At 38.2% G+C, this 17,575-nt stretch overlaps 1 protein-coding gene across 6 annotated transcripts; it reads left to right on the plus strand.

The window, feature by feature from the left end:
- The first annotated feature begins 264 nt into the window (after positions 1–264).
- Positions 265–17,557, plus strand: LOC148854109 (zinc finger protein BRUTUS-like At1g18910). Of its 6 annotated transcripts, none has more exons than XR_016113260.1 (14): positions 278–844; positions 1,705–1,923; positions 8,230–8,424; positions 8,501–8,859; positions 9,002–9,236; positions 9,573–9,738; positions 9,845–10,651; positions 10,730–11,408; positions 11,950–12,165; positions 12,280–12,417; positions 13,380–13,504; positions 13,601–13,660; positions 17,072–17,143; positions 17,234–17,557. XR_016113260.1 is itself a non-coding variant. In XM_088986246.1 (14 exons), the coding sequence occupies exons 1-14, from the start codon at positions 584–586 to the stop codon at positions 17,333–17,335; spliced, it is 3,744 nt and encodes a 1,247-aa protein (XP_088842372.1). In that variant the 5' UTR covers positions 278–583; the 3' UTR covers positions 17,336–17,557. The 6 variants fall into 6 exon arrangements, 4 of the variants coding, with proteins under 4 accessions (XP_088842371.1, XP_088842372.1, XP_088842374.1 ...); XM_088986246.1 differs by having other exon boundaries at positions 13,270–13,504; XM_088986248.1 differs by having other exon boundaries at positions 9,845–9,907; positions 13,270–13,504.
- The last annotated feature ends 18 nt before the right edge of the window (positions 17,558–17,575 follow it).

The following is a 17,575-nucleotide window of genomic DNA, read 5'->3' on the forward strand; positions in this document are numbered from 1 at the left end:
GGTGATAATATTTTATATCGTTTTATTTGGCATAAATAATATTTGAAAAGTCATTAGTCATAAACAGCCAGAACAGTTAGTACCGTCGCTTACTCAAAGCCATTTCTAAGAATTTAGCGAATCAATTAACTTGTGGCTGGAAACGGTTAGCTACGTGGAGGCACGATTTGGCTCGTGCTGGATTGGAGCAGCACGTGCCGGCCACTGTCGACGCGACGCGAGAGCTAATCCAAGAAAAAAAATTGTTCCCAAATGAGGTTTTAGTTTCTAACTTCACATGGTGACAAGTCAAGGCCGGCATGAACGGAGCTTCCGAATCGGGAAAAAATGCAGAGAGAGAGAGACTGTAATAGTAGACAATTCATCGTTACAGAGAGGGAATGACCAGACATGATCGTTAGGTATCATGTCTCCATCAAGCTCCGTGGCATAGACAAACAAAATATTAACTGTAAAATAAAAAAAAAAGAAGAGGTCACAAAGAGGGGACAGAGGAGAATAAGAGAGTTATAGAGAAGGGCAGGGTGTTTGATGTTGCAGTGGTGGTGGTTTTTGCCCTTGATGGTGGGTGGTTGGAGGGTGGATGGATGGTGGCGGATCCCCCAGATGGGCACGGGAGGAGGAGATGGCAGGGCCCCTTTCTGGTGTTCGACTCGTCGATGCTCCGATCCTTCTTCTTGTTTCTTTCCACAAGGCTCTGCGCGCCGAGTTTGCCGAGCTTCATCGTCTCACGTTGTCGTCTTGGGAGATTGGTTCTCCTAGACGAGACCTGATAGTCGAACTACTCCGACGATACCGGTTTCTCGAACTCGTATACAAGTATCATTGTGCAGCAGAGGATGAGGTCAACTCCACTTTCCGTCCACACATATACACACGCTCCTTTCCCTCTTGATTTGCTAACAAAATTTTGAAACTTAATGCTCAGTTGTAATCAAACTTAGATGGATAATTGCTAATTATATCTCTTGTTAGGCTGGGAAGCGTTCAAGTTAGAATTTAGAACACAGTGGAACGGATTCCTCTAAATAGTAAATTGTTGCTAGTGTGAACTAGTTAAATACTCAAGCTCAACTCAACAAAGCCTTATCTCAACCGTTTGGAGTCAGCACAGTGAAGTGTTAAATGTGAACACAAAAATTTCAGTTTATCGGTCTGTTTGGAAAAGGTTCATTGTCAATTGAAGTGCCAAAGATTGGAGCATTCTACATCCACGTCAGTTAGAAGCGAAAGTTCTTAAGTAATGAAATTTGATGGTGACATGTACTTGCGTGAAAAATCCGAAAGGCAAACACTAGGAAAAGTAGAAAATGTGCAAGTAATGTTTGTAGACTTTAAGTTGATTCTCAGTCTCAGCAGAGAATTAAAAAGTACTAGGATGCACTCGTAAACAAGTATATTAGTTTAAAAGAGAAAAAAAAAAAAAAGAAAAAAAGTAGTGGAAATAATCACTAAGATATACATGTAGGGGTGTTAAAGATACCCAGTTAGCCATTTATCCCTAATTGGACAAACTTATTATGTTTGTTGAAATTTTGATGTTCATTTGTATGCATATAGTATAAACTAGTTTCTAGTGCTTTCACGTGTGAAATGGTCTGCTATTTAACTTTTCATCATTCTTTAGAAGGTGATAAGACTTTCAATTGTTTCACACTATAAAGATTGATAGTTCCATATATCTACCATTGTTTTGTTTGGCAGGTTATCTTTCGAGCACTGGACCTACGTGTCAGAAATGTGGTGAATACATATTCTCTTGAACATAGAAGCTTAGATAACCTTTTTTACTCTGTTTTCCACTGCTTGAATACTTTGTTGGAGGGTGATGGAACTCCTTCCAGTTCATTTCAAGAGCTTTTGTTTTGCTGTGGCACTATTCGGACATCAATTTTTCTCCATATGCTGAAAGAAGAAGAGCAGGTATGCAGATTTTCATTTATTTTATGTGATGGTTGTGGACTCTTGTTGTTTTTTCTTCTTGCAAGCATCCTCTCATGTACACCCTTTCTCTTTTATGTTAATAATATAATAGAAGTTATCTTTTCTCAAATAAAAAAGTTAGGTGGTTCACCCTAGTTTATTGTATGATTGAAGAAAGTTTCTTTTAAAATTAGTCTTTGGTTTTTTATTTGGTTATTTCAATGAGAACATGTTGCATTAAGATGCTATTGTTTTTCCACTGTATTTTGGCATTTTTGGTCCATTTCTAATAAAATAATCTATAGTTTCAAATATCTTGGAGTTGTCTACTTCAGAAATTTTAGATATTGCATTTCTGCAATTATAATGTTTAGTTAATAGTAAAGCTGCACCAATGATTCTATTATTCATTAGTTAGTTAGTGGATTTCCATGTCAGTTGACTTGTTATGCTACTTGAATGCTAATGATCTTAAATTATGATGTAAAATATGTTGAGTTTGGGCTGATTTTAAGTTATTGGGCGCAACTTTGTTTTATTTTTATTTAAATTATTCAGTTAGGAAGTTATTGGGCCTTAGGCCCATTAGTTTATGTTAAGTTTAAGTTGTGACTGTTCAGCTACTTAAAGTAGCCACCCTACTAAGGGTATTTTTGTATTTTTTCATTCTTTTTATTTAAGTATATAAATCAAGAGGGGTTGGTGGCCTGATCTATTCAATTCTGGCAACATCCCACTCTTTTCTCCTCTTCTCTTTCTTTCTCTCTTGCTGAAACCTTTCAGCTTCTACTTCTTTTCTTCAAAAAGCATATATCAAAATCAATTATCAGCAACTTCTACTTGGTATCAGAGCAGGCCGAAGGTTTCTTGAGCTGCTACATCATGCAGCCCTAGATCAGCTGATTGCGTGGTGATATGAGAGGCTGATCGAAGACCTCAGGTAAGCCCAGTTTTTAGATTTTTTTGTGGATCTGTTTTGCCCTATAGCTAGTTTAGGATTTTCCATCAAATTCAGGAAGAACTGGAGAATGGGGGAGAGTCTTGTTTTTGTAGGACTCTTAAATTTTGACATAGGAAGTGGCGTCCTAATTTTTTAGGGTTTCTTGGAGTTTTATGAAGGGGTGGTTCAAGTCCCACTTGTTTTGGAGGCCTTTGGAGGGAGCAGCTACTTCTCTCTCTTCTTCCACTCCCGTGAAGAATGAATGTTTTGTGGGAGGACCATCTAGGGTACCAAAAGGGTGTCTGTAATGCCTGAAGGGAAATATTTCATATTTCTTCATCTTAAAGTGATTTTTAACCCTTTTTTGGGAATAATGGAGGGTCACGGAGTTGAAAACAAACCAGGGAGCGAAATGAGACAAGGGGGAGGAGGTGTCAGAGACCTTTTCGGGGCTGGGACCATCACTACAGTTAAGTTAGATGGTACAAACTATTTAGAATGGTCGCAATTTGCAAAAATGACCATTGGTGCTCGTGGGAATTTGGGGAATATCACTGGTGAGGAAGTGAAACCCGTGACTAACTGCTCTTGGTGGGTATAGGAAAATTATATGGTAATGACTTGGCTATGCAATTCTATGTTGCCCCATATAAGTAAAAACTTTTTGTGGGCAAATATAGCTAAGGAAATTTGGGATGGGGTTGCAGAAACCTATTCACAAAGTGAGAATGTTGCTAGGGCCTACCAGTTGAGAAACCAGGTTATTGCTACCAGATAGGGAGATAAACTTGTTGCTGCTTATTTTTTGGCCCTTAAAACCCTATGACAGGAGATTGACCATCTGGAGAGAGTGGTTTGGGAAAGTAGTAAGGATGCAACTACCTACCAGAAGCTCTTAGAGAAGAATAGAGTCTTTGAATTTCTTGATGGCCTTAATCCCGAGTATGACATTGTAAGGCAATATATCCTTTCCAGGGATAGTGTTACTCTCTCTCAGGCATATGCCTTTGTATCAGGGGAAGAGAGTAGGAAGAATGTGATGATGAAGATTTCGGGTTTTGAATAGTCAACTATGGTTAGTATTGTGAAACCTAAACAGAGTGGAGACCAGGGTGGTAGTGAAATCAGGAAGGAAGATAAGGACTTGATTTGTGACTACTATAAGAAGCCTAAACACACTAGAGATACATGTTGGAAGCTTCACCCTCACCTTGTGCCGAATAGACTCAAAAACAAGAAGGGAAATGTTAACATGGCAGTAACTGGTGACTTACCTGGACCTCCTACTACAACTATTTTGGAGTCTATTGCAACTGCTGCAGTGAGGGCCAAACTTGAGAGATATGGGCAGTTACTTAACCAGCGAGATACAGTCATCCCTAATCCATTACCAGGTGGACAACTAGGTATAGGTGGATCTGGTGGTGGACATTCTACCTCCTTTGCTCATACAGGTAGTTCACATTGCTACTACAAACTATGTTTCAACTATAGGTAAGGAGGGACCTCCTTGGATTATAGATTCTGGAGTCTTAGAGCATATGACTCATAGTTCCACTATTTTCTCCTCTTACTAACTCTGCTCTAGTAGAGATAGAGTTTCCATCGTTGCTGGATCTCATGTTCCCATTGTTGGGAAGGGGTCTGTCAAGATAACCGATTCCATTTCTCTACCTTCTGTCCTCCATGTACCCAGATTGAGTACTAACTTGTTATCTGTTAGTAGTTTGACTAAGAACTTGAATTGATCAGTGATTTTTTCTCTTGACCATTGTGTTTTGAAGGATCTGGTTTCAAAGAGGACGATTGGGAGTGGTCGTAAGGTGAATGGAATCTACCTTTTGGGTGCATTTCCCAATCATCAGAGTCATCATGTCAGCAAGGATTTTGAGTCAGGGTTTGTGGGTTAGATTATGCTTTGGCATAATCGTTTGGGACATTTGTCTTTTCCTTCTTTGCGTTTCTTATTTCTAAAGTTATTTGAGTCTGTTAATTTGCCTAGCTTAGAGTGTGAAGGCTGCTAGCTTGGAAAACATTGTATACATTCATTTAAAACTAGTAATAAAAGGTGTTCATCTGCTTTTGATGTTATTCATATTGATGTGTGGGGACCATACCATATTCCTTCTATGGGTGGCTACCAATACTTTCTTTTATTTGTGGAGGATTTTTCTCGGTATTCTTGGATTTATTTGATGAGATCCCGTGATGAGGTACCATTCTTGGTTCGACAGTTACATCAAATGGTGCTAACACAGTTTGGGGTACGAGTGAAAGTGTTCAGATAGACATTGCCAAGGAATATTTTGAGAAGAACCTTGCTTCGTATCTATTAGAGTATGGAGTAATTCATCAGAGCAGTTGTTCTTATACTCCATAAAAAAATGGTGTAGCAGAAAGGAAGAACAAACACATTGTTGAGATTGCAAGGAGTACGATGATAACATCTACTGTTCTGGTTCGATTTTGGGGTGATGCAATTCTCACAGCAATCTTTCTGATTAATAGGGTTTCTTCTTGTGTTCTTGGATTTAGCACCCCATTTAGCCTCATTTTTCCTAAGGGGGAGATGTTCCACATTCCTTTTAGGGTTTTTGGTTGTGTTTCCTTTGCTCATGTTCTTGGTCCTCACCGCTCGAAGCTTGATCCAAAGGCAAAGAAGTGTGGTTTTCTTGGGTATGCAGAAAATCAGAAAGGGTACTGTTGCTATGACCCAACCTCTGGGAGTCGGTATGTTTCTATGGATGTCACATTTTTTGAGTCAACATCTTTTTTCCTGAAGGGTTCTTCTCAAGGGGAGTGTTTTGGGGAAGGAAGTGAGTAGTCTATTCCTCTTCTGGTTCCAGTCCCTATGTCCACTCTTGTGTTTGACCCTCCTATGTCTAATCCACCTATGTCACCTACCTTGCCACCTCCCTTGTGTCCTGTTTCTCAGTGCTACTCATGACAACGCCTACGACTTCATAGGGAGGTTGATTCCACTGTAGAAGAGCCCACATCACTTTCTACCAGTTCCTTGGAGACTCCAAATTCGGCTGACACTGACTCAGATATTTCCTCTTGCTCCCTCTGATGTTTTAATTCCTATTGATTCCACTAACCCTACTACAGATGACCTGGACCTTCCTATTGCACTCAAAAAAGGGAAGACAAACTGTACCGCTCATTGTATCTTACAATATCTCTCCTACAGTGGACTTTTTCCTTCTTATCGAGCCTTCCTTTCTTCCCTCGACTTTGTGTCTATACCCAAGTGTGTCAGTGAGGTTTTCTCCAAACCTGAGTGGAAGACAGCTATGCGGGAAGAAATTGAAGCTTTAATTAAGAACCAGACGTGGGAGATTGTGAATTTTCTAGAGTGCAAGAAAACTGTTATATGGAGATGAGTTTATACAGTTAAATACAAGGCTGATGGAAGTATAGAAAGGTATAAGGCTAGACTAGTTGCAAAAGGGTACACTCAAACCAATGGCATTGATTACTTGGAGAATTTTGCACCAGTTGCAAAAATGAATTCTGTTCGGATCCTTCTCTCTCTTGCTGCTACATACTCTTGGCCCCTTCTCCAACTTGATGTAAAAAAATGCCTTTCTTAATGGGGACCTGCAAGAAGAAGTATATATGGATCTTCCTGCTGGTTTCTACAGTGATGTTGAAAAGGGGAAGGTATGCAGATTGAAGAAGTCTCTGTATGGTTTAAAATAGTCTACTAGAGCATGGTTTGACAGGTTCAGGAAAGCCTTGATTGCTTTTGGCTATACTCAGACTCAATTAGACCATACTTTGTTTGTGAAGCGGAGGGGGTCCTTGGTGTCAGTTCTGATAGTTTGTGGATGATATTGTAGTTACAAGAAATGACCTGAGTGAGATTGATAGTTTGAAGAAGAATCTGCACAGAGAGTTTGAAATTAAGGATCTTGGGGAGTTGAGGTATTTCTTGGGCATTGAGGTAGCAAGATCAAAGCATGGAATTTTTATTTCTTAGAGGAAATATGTCCTGGACCTTTTACAAGAAACATGGAAACTTGGAACAGAGGCAACTAGTACTCCTATTGATCAGAATCACAGAATTAATGCATCAAAAGGTGAGTTGGTGAAGGACATTGGGAGATATCAAAGACTAGTGGGGCGGTTACTATATTTATGTATGACAAGAGCAAACATCTCTTATGCAGTGAGTGTGGTGAGTCAATAGACTCGATACATGCATGTCCCATGAGTCCAGCATTGGGAGGTTATTGATAGGATTCTTGCTTATCTGAAGGGATACCCTAGTAGAGGCATACTATTTGCAGACCATGGACAGTTGAAACTAGAGGCTTACACAGGTGCTGATTAGGCACAATGCCTAGATGACAAGAGATCTACATTAGGAGTTTGCACTCTTGTTGGAGGCAATCTAGTTTCTTGGAAAAGTAAGAAACAAACGGGGTTGTGGAAAGGTCAAGTGCAGAAGCTGAATATAGAGCCATGGCACATGGAGTTTCAGAGCTTTTCTAGATCCATTCCTTGTTAGGAGAAATTGGTATTGAGGCAGAAGAACCTATGATGTTGTACTATGATAATCAGTCAACAATATACATTGCCCACAACCCAATTCAGCATGACAAGACAAAGTACATTGAAGTGGACAAACATTTCATAAGAGAAAGGGTGACTTAAGGGGAAGTTTGTCTTTCATACATTGCTTTTGATTTGCAGCTTGCTAATGTTCTTATAAAAGGTGTTGCAAAAAACAAGCTGGAGCATGATCTACGCAAGTTGGGAATGTGTGACATTTACTCCCAAGTTGAGGGGGAGTGTTGAGTTTGGGCCGATTTTAAGTTATTGGACGCAGATTTGTTTTTTTTTATTTATTTAAGTTATTCAGTTAGGAAGTTATTGGGCCTTAGGCCCATTAGTTTATGTTAAGTTTAAGTTGTGACCGTTCAACAACTTAAAGTAGCCGCCCTACTAAGGGTATCTTTGTACTTTTTCATTCTTTTTATTTAAGTATATAAATCAAGAGGGGTTGGTGGTCAGATCTATTCAATTCTGGCGACATCCCACTCTCTTCTCTTCTTCTCTTTCTTTCTCTCTCGCTGAAACCTTTCAGCTTCTACTTCTTTTCTTCACAAAGCATATATCAAAAACAACTATCAGCAACTTCTACTAAATAGTCCTAGCCTTCTAGGTTTCCAATGATCTAAATGACCAAATACCACATAATATGGACAACCCAACACAATTCAGCCTTTTCGGAGTAGATTGCTTCACTTGCCTTGGTTCATTTCCTTTTGTGATTAACACCATTCATCCTGTTTTTCTGTTGACTGTATTGAAATGATGCAGTGGTGCATCTTACTTTAACATACATTTAAATGCAGGTTTTCCCTTTGCTTATGCAATGGTTCTCTTCCAAAGAGCAGGCGTCACTTGTTTGGCAGTTCATAAGCAGCGTTCCTATAGTGTTTCTGGAGGATTTTCTGCCATGGATGATCTCCCATCTTTCTTTGAATGAACAAGAGGATGTTGTGCTTTGCATGGGAGAAATTATTCCTGAAGAAAAACTACTGCAACAGGTAGAGTGCAAATAATTTTTTTCATCATAATTTAATTAAACTATCTGATCATGAATGAATTCAATCATCTCTGTAGGTGGTGGCTTCCTGGCTTGGTAAGAAAAACCAACTTTTTGGGACCTCTGCTGCAGAAAAAACTGAAAAAGGAGCTTTGTTCTTTGATGGATTATTGAAGTTGGAGGAATTGGCAAAAGTAGATTCTACTAAAAGTATCTTATACATAGAAAATTGGCATCGGAAGGCATCTGATGTCTTCCAAGATGATGTTAAACAGCATCCAGTTGATAGTCTATGCCTCTGGCATGATGCCATCAGAAATGATTTGGAAGAAATTCTTGCAGAATTACTAGAAACAAGAATTTCTAAGAATTATTCAACTTTAGTTTCAATCAGTGGCCAATTAAAGTTCCTTGCAGATGTGCTCATCTTCTATAGGTATTACTCTGGTTGTTCAAGTTCTTCATTTTTTAGACACTATGAATTTTTCAGGTGGAATATCTTCTTCATTAGTTAATTAATTGTTTCCTATTGTTGTCCTTTTGAATCATATCCTTATGTTCTATTACTCTATTTACAGTAATGCTTTGGAGAGAGTCTTCTTTCCAGTGTTAAATAAGCTGTTGGACAGCTCTTTGTCTTTCTCTCATCAACGATTCCCAGATGAAAGTCAAATTGAAGATCTTTTAGGATTGCTGCAAAGCTTTAATGCTCGAGATGAAACATCTTTGCCCAAGCTTGTGGAGAAGCTTTGCTGGCAATTGGAATCTTTCCTGTTGGAGATTAGAAAACACTTAACTTTTCAAGAAACAGAAGTATGTGCCATTTTTGTGTGCATGGATGTTTTAATGCAATTCTAATATAGTAATAAGGGTAAGAGAGTAAACTGTGCACAGGGGCATACTTCCAATGTTGTAAGGAAATTAGTGATTAAATGTACTTGTAACCACTTTTTAATTCTACCAAATTAAGTACTTTATAATAGGGGTGCAAATTGGGTGCGATCAGGTTGGGCTTTTGTCAAAATTTGAATGGGCCCAGCTAGAAGGTCTTAGCTCGAAGCAGTGTAAAATGCTTAACTCGGGCCAACCTGAGTTGCACCATAATTTCATGTATCATTTATGTTTACTTTGGTTTCTGGTTCTTTCCAGGTTTTCCCTATTACACGTGAGAATTGCAACCATGAAATGCAGCAATGGATGCTATACACAAGCCTTCGTATGATGCCACTTGGATTATTAAAATGTGTAATAACTTGGCTGTCATCACATTTAACTGGGGACGAGTTGAAAGCAGTTCATAACATAAAGCTAGCAGGTCTGATTTTGAACTAGTTGAATTAGCAGGAGATTTAATGCCATACTTTCATATTACTGTCATTAAACAAGGTTTTCCATTTTGTTTCCCTTTTCCACGTACACAGGATCTCCTGCTGATAAGACTTTTGCGTCTCTCTTGCATGAGTGGGTCCGTATTGGGTATTCAGGTAAAACCTCTGTTGAGATATTCCAGGAAGAGTTGCAGGAAATGTTAAAAAATAGAAGTTCTTTCCTATCCAAAAAAATTGAGGTTACCAGGCTCACTTCTTCGTATTTGGATATGCTAGCTTGCAAAAAATCCCACCCTGGGCAGATTATTAAAGCAAGCTCTTCTGATAAGACTGTGATAAGTGCATATCTTAACTCCCAGACTTCTGATGAAAAGTACAGCATGTCGTACTCTACTGGACTAAATCTACAGATTTTTTTCCCTAGAGCTTTAAATAAATTATTTTCCCGCTGCAAATTTCCTGCTGAGTTGAGCGGAGCAGGTTCCAGCCTAAATCATGAACCCAAACCAATTGAACACATCTTTCTTTTTCATAAGGCTTTAAAAAATGATCTAGAATACCTTGTTAGTGGATCTGCTAAGATAATTGAAAATATTGGGTTTCTTGTGGAATTCCGTCAGCGTTTTCATCTTGTAAAGTTTTTGCATCAAATTCACAGTGCTGCTGAAGATGAAATTGCATTCCCAGCTTTGGAGGCCAAGCAAGCACTTGAAAATATTAGTCACTCGTACACTATTGACCACAGATTGGAAGAGGAGAATTTCAATAATATATCCATCATTTTGGATGAGATATTCGAATTTCATTTTTCACTTCCTTCTGCAATGCCTAATGCAGTGGATGTTTCTTTACTTGATCAGAGAATGGTTAAGTACCACCAACTGTGTATGAAGCTCCATGGTATGTGTAAATCAATGAATAAAACACTAGGGGAGCATATCCATCGTGAAGAAATTGAACTTTGGCCATTATTTACAGAACATTTTTCCATTGAGGAGCAATTAAAGATTATAGGTTGCATGCTTGGAATGACCAGAGCAGAAAGTTTGCAGGAGATGATACCCTGGCTAATGGCATCCTTAACACCAGAAGAACAACATGCTATGATGTCTTTGTGGCATAATGCTACCAAAAATACAATGTTTAGTGATTGGTTAGGGGAATGGTGGGAAGGTGTGAATAGATATGGTATAGCCAATGTTGTGGAGGAGTCAAATAACTCTCCTTCTGGCACAGAAGATCCACTGGAGGTTATTGCAACATATCTGTCTAAAGAATTTTTTGATGAGCCTAATGGAGGGAACCATCATGGTGAAGGATTGGAGGTTCCACAGGAAGATCCTGGTGCTGCTAATTTTGAACCTTCTGGAACTGACGAAGGAGGTGATAAAAGAAAATTTCAGAAAGGAGACCTGGATGAACATCAATTTCAAGGCATAAAGCTTTGTAGGGAGGATAGGAAGCAACAATACAATGTCGCATGTCAGAGTGAGAAATCAAATCATATTTTACAGGTAGATGAGAAATTCAAGCATCAAGAAGAGAACATTCTAACAGTAACTCAGGAAGGTCTGGAGGCTGCTATAAGAAGAGTGTCGTGTGATCCTGGTTTAAATCCTGAGAAGAAGTCATATATCATCCAGAACTTGATTATGAGGTTTGTATTAAATATTTCTTTTTAAATATTTTTCTTCCCCCTTTTTTCCATTTTCCTTTTCCCCCAAAAGGGAGTTTATGGTGCCTTTGTAGATTGAACATACAGTCTAAAACAGTTTAATCATATATTCATATGCATACATATTGGTGTTTTTATGTTAATGTGATGATGTTGGGGGTGGAGGGAGTAGATCTCAATTTGAAGTTGCAGCATTGCCAATCCTAAAATCAGTAAGCTTCCATTAAGCTAAGCTGCAGCAGTTCGTTTGTGAAATTTATCATAAAAAGAGCCACTTCAATATGCATCCCTTTACCAATAAAAATAATCATTCAAGCGGGCTTAATTTTTCAACCCTTGGTTGGTCCCAATGACAGTGGGCTTCCTCCTTTCAGTATGTATATACCGTGTGGCAATGAATTGTTGGTAGATTGTCTTAGGCTAGGTTGCTTGCATTTCCTCTACTTTTTGTGCTTTTCTTTATGTTTACTGAATACTAAATTTTTGTATGCAAAGTTTGACAGAAGCTTCCTTCATGTTTCAGCCGTTGGATTGTCAGAAAGCAGAAGTCTCATCCACAAGCTCTCCCAAGTACTAGGGAAGAAGTTACTGGTCAATCTCCATCTTATCGAGACACACTTAGAGAGACTTTTGGTTGCAAACACTACAAAAGGAACTGTAAGCTGTTTGCTGCTTGTTGCAACCAGTTATTTACATGCAGATACTGCCATGATGATGTGGCCGACCATTCAATGGATAGGTAGCATAATTTGTTGTTTTTGAACCCCATGTGGTATCTTCTTGCTTTTTTTTTTTTAATTTTATTTTATTTATCATTTTCACATCCTGAGTTGTTTGGAAAACATATATGCAGAAAATCTACAACCAAGATGATGTGTATGAAATGCTTGAAAATTCAACCTATCGGTCCAACATGTTCAAACATCTCCTGTAATGGTTTATCCATGGCAAGATATTTCTGCAGAATCTGCAAGTTATTTGATGATGAAAGGTATTGTAACCAACCACACCGATCTTTTGTATGTTCTTTCTTTGACTGAAATTACATGGTGATATGTCTAAACATGGGTGTTTTTCTGGACATTAGAATACCATGGCTAACTGGTTTCTCATCCCCAATTATGTTTCCTATAGTATCAGCTTATGACCTTTGGGAAAGTTGTGATTGTGGAACCCCGTCGATGATATCCCATGGTTGTCATGTCATTGAACAATAATGCCGTTGACGTTTGTCCATGGAGTCAGACTATATTACTACTCATAAACACTAGAAACTCAAAAAGGTCTGTATGCTAGGCTCATAAATATATAACTTAGTTGTGGGTAGTAGATAGTTTCATTGTCATGATGAAGATGCTTTTGAATAATTTATTGTTATAGATCATCAATTCAAGCTTTATGATAATCTAAATTTACAGAACAACTTTGAATAATTTTAGGGAAATAGTAGATGGATTTGAACCTGGAAATTCAATAATTCTTTTAAGAAGTAACAACCGAATGATGATTCATTGATATAAAGGGAAGACCCGCTATACATCCTCTTCCTATTTACTCCACATCTGGCCAAATTATCTGCAGTAGAGTTCAAATCCCTTGAAAGCGATCTTAATACAGTCATGAAAAAAGCCAGCTGATAAAAAATCTCATTCAGCTTATTCAGTGACCATCATAATGATACAAAGAACCATAAAAAATCTCTTGATTTTATCATCCATTAACTGCTTCAATTTCATTTTTTTTTCTCGGTGCTTGTTATACATATGAATTTATATTTCTTCTTTTCTGGTGCTAGTGGAGTATATTTGTTTCCTCTAAAGTCTGAAATTGAGGCTGTCAACAGGGAAATTTATCACTGTCCTTACTGCAATCTATGTCGAGTTGGGAAAGGATTGGGTATTGATTATTTTCATTGTATGAATTGCAATGCATGTATGTCAAAATCCCTCGCAGTGCATATATGCAGAGAGAAATGCTTTGAATCAAATTGTCCAATTTGCAATGAGTACATCTTCACATCCAGTTCTCCAGTGAAGGCTCTTCCCTGTGGGCATTTGATGCATTCAACTTGTTTCCAGGTATTTGTCTAATGTTTCTTTACTGGGATATTTTTTTGCATAGGAGATTTGCAAAAGTAAAGGTTACTTACTGGATCACCTCTTTGTTTCTTTTAGGACTACACCCGTACTCACTATATCTGCCCCATCTGTAGCAAATCCCTGGGGGACATGCAGGTCAGTTATTATTGGATATGTTCAACAAGTTTTTTTTTTTTTAATTATATAGTTGCATGAAAAACTATTTTTAATTAAATGAAAGATGGTTGGTCATATAAATCATTGACATAGTGTTCATATTACAAGTTTTAAATGGTTGTCATATCTTTGTTATTGTTCATTTTCTTAGAGAATGTTGAGATAGAAATGATGTTGATCTTTATGTCATTTTGTTGTTGGCAAATACTTCATCCACTCCATACATTTTAAAGACTCAATTGTATCCATTGTTGTCAGACCCAAATCAGACCAGATGGCCAAACCGTCTGGATCATGACTCAGTAGCATTTCTGCATTTTGGAAAAGTTCAGTTCTTAAATTAAAAAAAAATAAGCTGTCTAAACTGTTCTTGACCTGGGCAGTTCTCTGAAAACCGGACGATTTTTATTGTGCTCTCCTATTTTTAGGAACTGCTCAAGTCAACATTTTAGGATTGGTTATAAAAGTGATGTTTTGAAGTTTTTAACCTCAATGTTCTATTTACAAGATACAAACTACTAGACCATAAACCCATTTGTTTATAAGGCTGTTTATTTAACTCATATAACCTCTCTGAAGACCCCAGATCAATGTTGCATGGATCCATGGACACAGACATGGGAGTTAGAACCCAACATGTGCCCAAGATTTTGACACAACAAGATGAGAAAACATGGATTTGTGGATGTCTACTGAAAAGTATATATTATTAAATAGTTATTTTTTTGAATCTTAATATTTTATACCTACAAAAAATGTTGCTTTGACTCAGTTTGGAAAGAGTACAAATGCAAATATGTGAAGTACAAATACATGCAAAATAACATAAAATACAAGGTTTTGCACTTTACATATTTGTATTTGAACTCCTTCCAAACTGAGCCTTTGTTTCTAAGTAACATTTGTTATGAAAGTGTCATTCTCTTGTTATGTGAAATGAATTAGGACATAAAAGGAAATGCTATTACAAGTGTCCTCAAGAATCCAGGATTGTTGGACTCCAGTGCGTGTTTGACATGGACACGTCATCCATTTAGGAGAGTCCATGCAATGTTGCCCCAGCTATTTGGAACCAACATTGTAAAAACACAGTTAGAATGATTAAAACAGGCCCATACGCATGGAAATAAAGACCATAACCAATAAGCTACATCTTATAGACATATCAAGGTTCTGATATATTATTAGTTATATATTTAAGCAGGATTCCACAAGTCACTGGGTTGACAACCCAACAATCAGGCTGTCTATAAGACCTAGTTCATTGGTTATGACCTTGACATGTCTCTCTATAAGATGTTAGTGTTATCTATATAAATATATTAAGCTGAAATGTGTATGTAAGAGAAGGCCTTAGGATGAGGGAAATGGAATCTAACAGTATTTTTTGCCTTTTCATAGAAATTACAATAATGCCACTCTCTATCAACTCTCTCTTTTGCTTTTTTTTTTTCTTTCAAATTACAAGAATGCCACTCTCTTGCCAACTCTCTTTTTCTTACAAATTACAAGAATGTCATCTCTCTATCTCACTCTCTCTCTCTCTCTCTCTCTCTCTCTCTCTCTCTCTCTTCTGCGATCTCTCTTTCTCCCCTTATAAATTACAAGAATGCCACTCTCTCTCCAACTGAGGGAGACCTCAACTTCGCATCTCGGCTGCTACGAGACCTACAATCAAAGGTAGTTGAGCTTGAACTTTTGAGCTCAAGCTCAAGTCTCTAATTCGAATTGACCTTGAGCTAGACGACACCTTGACCACTGAGGGAGACCTCGACTCGACACCTCGGTCACTGAGGGAGATCTCGGCTCAGCACCTCGACAACTGAAGGAGACCTCAGCTCGACACCTTGTCAACTAAAGGAGACCTTAGCTCGACACTTCAGTAGCTGAGGGAGATCTCGGTTTGGCACCTCAGCAATTGAGGGAGACCTCGGCAATTGAGAGACTTGCAATCAAAGGTAGCCAAGCTTGAACTTTCGAGCTTTTGACTCGAACCGAGCTTGAGCTCGAGCTCAAGCCTCTTCGAGCCTGATAGTTTATGAACGAGCCCCTACAACGCAGGGCCCCCTTCGATAGTGATATATTAACTACATAAGCTTATTTTGGAAGGGATAAATGGGAGACAACACTAACATACATGAAATGATAAAGGTTTAAAAAATTTACCATTTGTTCTACTAGACTTTCTACCTAGCTCTTTGTGATGATGCCTATTAATGAAGTCACCAATATAAGGTCTAGATTCTAGATCCATGGTATTATCCCAAATTAGAGATGGCAATTTGGCCCATCCCGTGGGGCCTTGCCCCACCCTGGGTGGGACAGGTGTTTTGAGCACTGATTGAGGTTTGGGAAAACCCAAAACTTTGGGGATTGGGGATGGCATTTGTCCACCCCGCCCGACCCCAGCACTAAACCAGCCCTGACTCTATCATATACCACTATATATATATATATATATATATATATAGATGTAAATATATGCTATATTATATTATATTATATAATATAAAATAGTTCTAAGTTGGTTTCAAAAAAATAAAAAATAAATAAATTTGTAAGCATACAAGTATGAATGACCGGGGCGGGGCAGGGAAAATTCGGGGATCCCCATTCCCTGTGGGGACGAGGATGGGGTTAGGAACGTGGCAGGTTTGGGCGGGGCATTTAAGTTTGGGGTTGGGAACAGGGCAGGCAAAACCCGGTCCCACCCCACCTTGCCCCGTTTCCATTTCTATTCCAACACAGCCACTATATTCAAGGGTTTATTTGTTCATCACGTAAATATGTTGGTGAAGGCAATCAAAAGGCTTCAGTTTGATGATCACCAGACGTCAAACAGACAGCACCATCACACTTTTCCTGGAGATATTCTCCACTACTACAGTACTTGTCCATTTATTTTTTTAAAGCTCCTAGATCTAAATCTATTTATTGAATACAAAGCACCCTCCCCCCTGTAGAATTGGTGATGAACAAAAACATTACAGACTAAGGGATGCTTAAGGAAATTTGGGTTGAGTTTCAAGGGATGCTTAAATTCAGTGTGAACCACATTTACTGAATTCAGTATGCACCGATATATCATTGAAATATGTTTGAGCTCCAAAATCATAGAATAGGCTCTTACATATAAGATACAGAATCTAGGAGTGCAGAGAAACCCAGCTGATTCTTATCCAGAATCTAGGGTAATATCTTCTGTTAAATGCAGGAACACCCTTGCCTGCTGTTACAATGATTCACGATGCATGTTGAAACATTTTAAATCTGATTATCAGAAACGCGTTTTGTAATTACAACCTTAATTCTAAACATAGTTATTATCTGATTTCTGTGAGGGGGAGGTCACAGTTTTCTTCTTAGACAAATTAAATGATGGTGTGGCAGGTTTATTTTGGCATGCTGGATGCTTTATTGGCTGAGGAGAAAATCCCAGAGGAGTATTCTGCCCAGACTCAGGTTATTCTCTTTTATGTCCTATCCTCATGTATGTGCCACTTTTCTTGTTTAGTATTGCCTGGAGTGTTCTTGTGACATGTGCTGTTGCAGGTCATACTTTGTAATGACTGTGAGAAGAGAGTTGTTGCTCCATTCCACTGGCTTTATCACAAGTGCTCTCATTGTGGTTCATACAATACCAGGCTTCTTTGACAGTGGGCAAATGGAAGTGTAAATAAATTCTTTATTCAAGATGCTTGATAAATTTGCAAGACTACATTTCTGACTTCGGATTGAGTAAAATGACTGTCTCCATTCAATTCCTGAAAAACAATATAATAGTGGTGTTGGAGATTAGAGGAAACTGATTGCTTGTAACAAAATAATGTAAATTTTTGGTAAACCGTGTAATGCTACATCGTTCCGTTATCTTTATTCCTGTAACTTAGAAAT

Source organism: Nelumbo lutea, chromosome 4 (genome assembly GCF_056320005.1).
Source record: "Nelumbo lutea isolate HS-2025 chromosome 4, American lotus-T2T, whole genome shotgun sequence".
Lineage (NCBI taxonomy): Eukaryota > Viridiplantae > Streptophyta > Magnoliopsida > Proteales > Nelumbonaceae > Nelumbo > Nelumbo lutea.